Raw genomic sequence first — 8684 nt, forward strand, 5'->3', positions numbered from 1 at the left:
CTCAGTGGTAAAGTTGAATGCTTTCAGTTACATATTCATGTTCAGTTGTATCAAATGATTGAAAATTAATACATGAATGAGCAATATCGGATATGCTTTTAAGATTTAGAATAAAGAGTATCGCTTGAATAAAATTCGGTTTTAAAATTAATAATCCTTTGTTTTATTCATTTTATGCTTTGTATTTTTTTTATATCTCCGGGTTTTCGACAAGACAAATAATGAGTTCAATATAACGTTACTATATCTTTACCTTGAATTTTATGTCTAATTTTATAATTTTGTTTTTGAAAGCAAATATCGGACGAAAGTACTTGGATTTAAATACAAAGTAAGCTGATAAACGATCAACAAATTATGATTATTCTTTAAGATTATTCTATAAGCAGTATAAATGTATCATATAAGCTGCAACATGAGAAAACCAACAAGTGCAATTTGCGACCAGCATGGATCCAGACGAGACTGCGCAGATGCAGGTCGCTAACGGTTTCTCTAATTGCAATAGGATTTGAAAGCGAACAGCATAGATCCTGACCAGACTGCGCGGATGGATCCATGCTGGTCGCAAATGCACTATGTTGGTTTTCCCATGGCGCGGCTCAATTACATGTTACAGGACGGGAAGAGGCCAAGATGAATTTTATGGCGAAGCTGACCGTGAAAAGGTCGTGTGTGTCTCTTGTGTGCATTTTGTTGCTTGTGATACTAACATTTTATATTACATCTGAAAGACGAGAAATGGTTTATTATGCTCCAGGTAAGTTGTTCATCATTTAAAGTAGATTAAAGGTTCTTTCATCTATGGGTACATGTATTAAAAACTGATTGTACTATTTTATACCCCCGTCACACATACGGCGCGGATAGCAACGTCTAGCTACAGATAGAAACGTAGTAATCCGTAACGATCCGTACCTAAACCGTACCTTAAAGTAGTAATCCGTATCAATCCGTACGGCTCAGGTACGGATCGATACGGATTACTACGTTTCTATGTGGCTAGACGTAGCTATCCGCGCCGTATGTGTGACTGGGGTATTAACAGGCTTTTATCAATTTGGTTGAAGTTTGAAGAAAAGTACAATTAAATCTGTTTATTGTTATGATAAAATGTGGGAAACCTTATCGCTTACCAAGGTAAACATTGCAACAATATTTAGATGTAAATGTTATAATCGCTTGTTTTACCTGCAAATGAAGTCGTTTTGTTTTATATAGATTAAAGAAGACCAGCTATTTAATATACAAATATTGCTCGATTAATCCTGTTTGCTCATTTTGATTTATCCAGTGCATGATAAAATCATGGTGATTTCTGAACAAAGTTTAGAATCACTATTCTAAAAACAAAGAAAAGGGAGAAAAAACTTAAATATAGATAAAATTTATCCGCGCAGTCTGTTCAGGATCCATGCTGTTCGCTAAAGGCTTCTCCAATTGCAATAGGCTTTTAAAGCGAAAAGCATGGATCCTGACCAGACTGCGCGGATGCGCAGGGTGGTCTGGATTCATGCTGGTCGCAAACGCACTATGTTGGTTTTCTCATGGTGTGGCTCAATTATATCCTGCAAGTGTAACAACTGATCTATGAATCTTGCACATGTAGCAACTGCATATTTTGAATCTTACATGTCTATCAACAGATTTATGAATGCTGCATCTTTTGAATCTTGCATGACAATTAGCAGATTTATGAATGCTCATGTTTTGAATCTTGTATGTGTCAGCAGATTATAAATTTTGCATGTTTTGAATCTTGAATGACTATCAACAGAAATATGAATACTGCATGATTTAACTTTTGCATGCCTATCAACTGACCTATGAGTTCTGCATATTTTGAATCTGGCATGTCTTTAAACAGATCTTTGAATCCTGCATATTGTGAAACTTGTGTGTCTATCACCAGACCTATGACTCTTGAAATTATAACGACTAACTTCCGGCTGTATTTCTGTCGTCTGCACATATTTCACACCTGTTACTTCTGCACGAATAACAACGTTATTTTGTGACTGCTGTGTAAATTTCTAACCATCTGTGGCTACTGTGTGCCTTACTTACATCTTCAAAACCTGCATAAAAAGCCATTCAGGGTATTTCAGGTATTTCAATTTTTCATATTATTATTTATGTTTTGTAAGTTAGATTAGATAATTGATATGTGGTATCGTTAATTGACCCATTATGACAATCGGCGATTTCCGTGCTTTGACGTATCCGCTTTAAGCGATTTCGACATTATAACGACCGAAGAGTGCCGAAATAGCATTCGCAGAATACGTAAATACGAGTATTACGGGTCCATGTCCTTACGGGGAGATATTTATCTAACAATTCGTATAACGTCTGTATAGCAATACCGCTGGAGAAACAAAAAATGCAATTCTTTTACATAATTTGTCGATCTAAAGAGGAAGTACAGAAGGAAAAAATATATACAGTTGCCGATCAATGCAACATTTATCTCCCTTGACAAAACTGGCAGCCATTTTAGGGTCAAAACTCTAGATATCTAGTAAAAATATAGGACGTACTACAGCTTCATGTAAAATGACATTTAAAGTCTTTATTTCTTTTCTTGCCTTTTAGATGCTGAATCCAAACTTTCTGACAAACCAAATACAACAAGGAGAAAAGCGGGACCCGAAGTGAACAAACGAATTGACAAAGTCAGTTCAAAAACACATATATTGCAGTCACGTGATTATTCAACGCTGTCAATGACAACCCGAAAGGATTCATCGACTGACCTTATTCCTAAGAATGATATAGTGACATCAATAGAAAACTACAAAGAACAAAGCAAAAGTATGTCAGCGAATCTCTCACGAACTGATAGAAAATATGGAAAGACGGAGAAGTATGCTAAAATTAAAGAAGGTTTTTCCATAAACGAAAATTATCCACCCGAGCAAAAGGAAAGGATAGAAAGGATAAAAAGAACTTGCACTAACAGGGCATTATTACGTGACTATGCATTTTACGGATATATTAATACTAAGTTTTATTATTCGCCCAAGTACAATTTCTCATATTGCAAGGTCCCAAAGTCTGGGTCAACATTTTGGACTCAAGTTTTTGGAATTCTTAAATTTGGAGTTAAAGTTTCAGATAAATGGTTTTCGAAAAAAAGATCGAGTGTGCACGGTTCAATGAGACCGTTTGTGGTAAATTTTTTTAGTAATTCACGAAGGAATTCATTGTCCGTTTTAGTGTCACGTGACCCATTCATTCGGTTGTATTCAGCGTATATCGATAAATCATACTTGCTACTAAACTTTGCCACAAACGTTCATATTAGACGACTTAAACCAACAGTGCATGATAGGTTGTGTTCAGTCGATGTAACATTTCAAGAATTTCTCGACTTTATCATACTTACTTCAAGACAAAAACGACGATTAGATCGTCACTGGGCACCTGTTTATAGTCTTTGTCGTCCGTGTGACGTTAATGCTTACATATTAGTTAAACAAGAAAGCTTTTCAAAGGACACAGAGCTAGCATTGCAAGTATCTGGTGTTGAGATTAGCAAACTTGATGCGATAAAGTCAGCGCTTTATGATCACAAAATTGAAACGACAGTCCCTGGTGTTATAGAAACGGTTTATAATAAAATCCAGCACAGTAAATTACGGTCTTGTGTAGACGGAAGGAACATTGCAATGAGACTGTGGACGTCATTCAAAATACAGGGATACCTGAAAGAAACATTACAATTTCCAAGTCAAATGTTTAAGAACGAAAAACGATACAATAATGTAACCTACGTATCACAGGTTATATTAGATTCTATAAACAGACATAAAATGACATCAATAGAAATAAAAAATCAGCGTCATAAAGCAGTGGCAGAACCTTACAGTGAAATTAAAGAAAAAACGATTGACGGCATTAGAGAAGTGTATAAAATAGATTTTGAAATGTTCGGTTATTCCACAGATCCCCCTGTTGATACTCACAGATAAAATATTATACGAATAACATTATGTGAAAAGGTACATGTAGGTCAAATAAAATATTTACTTAAAGTCGTTGGCATTGCGTTTTTTTCTTGGTATCAAAGTATTAAAGCTGTTAGTGCAACATGCGATTTTCTAACGGTATTGTCAGTGATAAAAACATACACATACCCATTCTATAACTAGGTAAACTTTTGCCGATTCGAAGCCTCGCTCGTGATGTAGAGTTATTTTATGTGAGGAAGCCATCCAGCGGACTTCCGGAAGGTTGGTGTCTGTCCTTTCTTAAAACAAAGCCTGGTCGGGCACATTTGGTTTTCCTATACCACGGAAAGCTCGCAATTCGCCATATAACATATAACTGTGTTGGTGTGATGTTAAACCCAACAAACACAAACTGTTATATATATTGGGTAACGTAAAGTAACGCAAGCTACCTTGTCAACGTTGCGTTACATTTATTTTTATATTGACAAGTTGTTTAGAAATCTAACGAAAGTGACTTCTCCGTATTGGCCCTCTCTTTTGAATCAGTCAAAATGCTTGAATTCCGTATTGACCTTGTTTTCTCGTATTGGCCCTGTTTTTCTCATATTGGCTCAGTTATCTTTTGTGTAAGCTCTATCTGTTTCATATGATGTTTGCAATTGGTCTAATACAGTGTATAATACTGTAAAGTTGAATAATAATACCTGATAATAGTATTTTTGAAAACAAATTGTAACGTAAATTACAAGATTAATTGATCGATTGAAAGAACAAAAAGAATCGACAAACATCTGTTTATTCTGCATATGAATGAACCAAAGTGTTAATGAGTTTGGTTGTTTCTACTTCAAAAACAACCCATTTGATTTTTATCTTTATCAAATTATCTTTTAGGTAACGTAATAATATGCTGTTATTCATAGAGACCCGCTTGCCAGATGGCAAGAAATATGCTCTTCAGATATTAGGCTTAACAAAATAGGGTCTATAAATATCCATAGGGGGAGGGAGAGTTTCCCCTTCTAGCAAAGAGCCTAGCCCATGAACTGGCAATAATACAAAATATAAATAAGTACTGAGGTTAATCAAAAGATAGCAATAATATTTTGTTGATTATCTGAGTTTTAAATTTATTATATGGCAGCACAGTAGTAAATGCATTTGCTATATGAGTTCGTGCTATACCAAAAACATATGTTTATTCTCATTACGTCTCTCCTTACAAGTGATATGATATATTTCATTGTTTCATTTCTATATATTAATTATAAAGGGTTCTTTTCTTTCTTTTGTGGTGTAGTTTTCAGAACTGTAATATAATATTAGGTACACAATTTACTATTTACACATAATATATTTCAAAATCTTGTTGTTCGCGGTGGTATGATTTAAAATTTTGAATAGTGGCGCATTCTTTATAAAAGGTTGTTAGTCATTCAGTTATTGTGTAAGGAAAAAAATTGTGTTTAATTCAAAGAAAATTGACTGTCGTACACAATCAGTTGTGCCAAGGGTTCTAGACTACTAAATCGAATCTTTAAAAGCAAATTTACAACGGTAGGAATGTCTCCAGTCATTAAGTAGCTTATAATCAAGTTTAAAGTTCCATGGTAAAAATGACTAACTAATGATTATTTCTTTCTTTTGACATAGTATCCAACGCAAAAAATGGAAACAACGACAACCGAACAAGCCACAATTACAACACTGACCACAAAAGTGATATTTGGTCCGGCAGCACTCTGATATGCCACTTCCCTAATGACACCTCGTCCCAGAAATGTACTGACACAAGCTTCCCTTCATTACACAGTGGCATCTCTTTCTATTACAAAAAAATAAACCTATATCAAATTCTAATTGGTATTCTTATCTGAGTGACATAACTATAATATTTTGGCATTTTTTGTTTTTGTATACAAGAAAACAAAGCATAAATAGCTGCAATTAAGATAAAATTGTATGGATGATATATATGTATAAAGAAAAAATAAATAACATTACATGGGATACTTAATATTTGCCAACCGGTTTAGTTTATTTACACATCAGAGCAAATGATACAAGTGTTAAACGATATTCATTTATTAGAAAACATGATTTTTTTAAAAACATTATTGTATATACAGTTAAGTAGTTTTTTTTATTTCCACAGTCAAATAATATATCTTACACGTAAACTTTGTTTACAAACTTAAAATTTGTGACGGTGCAGACGAAATATAACATGATAGTTTAATAAATATTTTCATACTTGAAATTTGTCATAGACTTGTATATAAAACTGTTTAAATAGTACATACCAATCAAGACTTTATATTATAGTGGTTTACATGTGAGATTTTTACTTGCGAAATAATAAACAGTAAAGATTAAAATTGGTTACTGGACCGAATAGGGTCTTTTGAGGTAAAAGAGCAACTTTCGATTATTTCCTTCCTTCCAATAACATAACTCATGAAATATACTTCTTATTCCAATTTTCCTTGTCTTTGATTAGACCAAAGCTGATCTCAAAGTATATGTTGCCATACTCATTGAAGACCAAAGTCTCCTCAGATCAAAGCTACGTTATATACTGTTTGAAACATCTTTACCGTAGCAAGGTGAAACTAGTATGCAAGAACCAGATATAACAACAGGGGTTAAAGAGCTTTTATTCTAACGATATGTTTATAGGATGTACTAATGGTCAAAGTGATTTCCTCTAACCCTGCAAAAGTTCTTGCTCATGAAATAAGGAAATTGTTGTCAAAAGTCTACAAAATTCGTTCTTGCAAATTTTAATTCTATGGTAACTAAAATGTCCGAAAAGTTCTATAGCAAATCAAAAACATTTTAATGGGAGTCTATGATACAAGATGTAAATTACAATTTTTATTACATTTTCGCGAATAGAAATTTTTCTACAATGTAGATTTTAATGAAACTAATGCAGTCATAAATAAATTTATTATATAATTTCAAATGAAATATTGAGAAATACTAATAAAATATACTGCATGTTTTCATTTTCCGTATTTTCACTGCATAAATTTATTTTTCACTGCAGTGAAACATATTTTCCGTATTTTCACTGCTTATTAGCCGGACTATTTTAAACTGGCTTTTAAAGGCACAAAAAAGTAACATAAATTTCTAATAGATCTATAAGTTAAAATTGATTAAAAGATCAAAATGACTGGGCAGAACCAGAAACAGTCCACTAATTAAAATTTCAGTATTCAATTCATATCAATAAAATCATTATCACTCAAATGCTTATAAGCCCAATATTTTTTCAAATGTTAGCACACTTATTTATCTTCGTTTTTATAATGAATACTCTTGTTAAAGTCCAAACAAAACAACTGATAGAACACCAAAGTAGTATAGAGGTAATCAGTGACCTATATGAAACTGTAAGCTATGACCATAATGATATTAACAACAGAATAGATGCCCTACAGGGCCTAGTAAAGAAAATGGAAGTAAGCCTGAGTGAAATAAAAGAAAAACAACATGACCAACATGAGACTATCCTTGATATTCAACGCAGAAGCATGCAAGAGAATTTAAGTTTTTATGGTATTAACGAAGTTGAAGTAGAAACATGACATCATGAAGATACCGAACAAACTCTGAAAGAATTCATAAAGGATGAAATGAATATCAAAAGAGATATTACATTCCAAAGAGTACATAGACTTGGTAGGAGAAGAAGAGACCAACTAAAACCCAGACCGATAATAGCCAAATTCAAAGATGAAAAGGAACGGGACCTGATAAGATATACAGCCCCAGAAGTACTAAAAGCAACTAATTATGTAGTGAGAGAACAGTATCCAAAAGAAATCGAAAACCGTAGAAAAACACTTTATCCAAAATTGAAAGAGGCCAAGGAAACAGGGCAAAAAGCCAAATTAGTAAGAGACAAGCTATTCATTAGAAAATGAAAGATTTATACCTGATGAAGATGAAACTCACTCCAAGACAGACAGAAGTGATATCTCAAATAATCACAAAAGATATATACCCCAAAGGCAAGATCCAAGAGAATACAGCAATACAAAAGTATATTACAGAAAAAGTGTATAGACCTGATTCAAGACAATATAACCTACCTAAAAACAAACCTCAAGTAAATGTACACACCCCAACAGGAAACAGGTTCCAAGTTTTAACAAATATGGGAGCTCAACAGGAAATTCCATATTATAATGCAGGCAAAAGACCTGCTAAATCACCTCTAGATACAAATCTAGAAACAAAAAAGCATAGAGAATGCTCACCAAGCAGAGATACTGATGAAGAAGACAATAATGTAGAATACACAGAAACAAGTAAGAATGATTATTCTACGAGACCTGAGGAAGAGATGGAAAGTCTTAATCTAAGATTTTCATTAGCTGAGCAAAACCAGAATGACAGTGAATTTTAGTGGTGCGAAGAGGGCAACCAGTATCAAAATAATGAACTGTATAGTGTTACAGAAAAAGAAGTAAAGTTTTGTTCCATAAATGTCTGTGGATTAAAGTCTAGACTTAACTGCCCTGAATTTTTAGAATCATCAATAAATATGATATTATTGGAATTCAAGAAAGCAAACTAGATGACATTGACACAATTGCAATAGCTGGTTACCAAGTGTTTACAAATAATAGACATGAGAACTCTAGATATAGATCAGACGGAATTTGCCTTATTATTAAAAATAAACTTATACTGAAAGTGAAAATCATAAAAAGT

General features: G+C 33.3%; 1 protein-coding gene across 2 annotated transcripts; it reads left to right on the plus strand.

Annotated features, from left to right (window-relative positions):
- Positions 1 to 252: 252 nt before the first annotated feature.
- LOC128553714 (carbohydrate sulfotransferase 9-like) lies at positions 253 to 5953 on the plus strand. Of its 2 annotated transcripts, XM_053534890.1 has the most exons (3): positions 253 to 760; positions 2596 to 2675; positions 5610 to 5953. In XM_053534890.1, exons 1-3 carry the CDS (start codon positions 559 to 561, stop codon positions 5700 to 5702), a joined length of 375 nt encoding a protein of 124 aa, XP_053390865.1. In that variant the 5' UTR covers positions 253 to 558; the 3' UTR covers positions 5703 to 5953. The 2 variants fall into 2 exon arrangements, with proteins under 2 accessions (XP_053390865.1, XP_053390864.1); XM_053534889.1 differs by lacking the exon at positions 5610 to 5953 and having other exon boundaries at positions 256 to 760; positions 2596 to 4026.
- Positions 5954 to 8684: the final 2731 nt, after the last annotated feature.

The sequence above is a fragment of the Mercenaria mercenaria genome, unplaced genomic scaffold (genome assembly GCF_021730395.1).
Source record: "Mercenaria mercenaria strain notata unplaced genomic scaffold, MADL_Memer_1 contig_4243, whole genome shotgun sequence".
NCBI lineage: Eukaryota > Metazoa > Mollusca > Bivalvia > Venerida > Veneridae > Mercenaria > Mercenaria mercenaria.

What these genes read in the sequence shown, in the direction of transcription:
- LOC128553714 (XM_053534889.1), top strand. Translation starts at nt 559, where the DNA reads ATGCTGGTCGCAAATGCACTATGTTGGTTTTCCCATGGCGCGGCTCAA. An exon ending in AATGGTTTATTATGCTCCAG is followed by an intron (nt 761 to 2,595) that starts GTAAGTTGTTCA and finishes CTTGCCTTTTAG; the next exon opens with ATGCTGAATCCAAACTTTCT.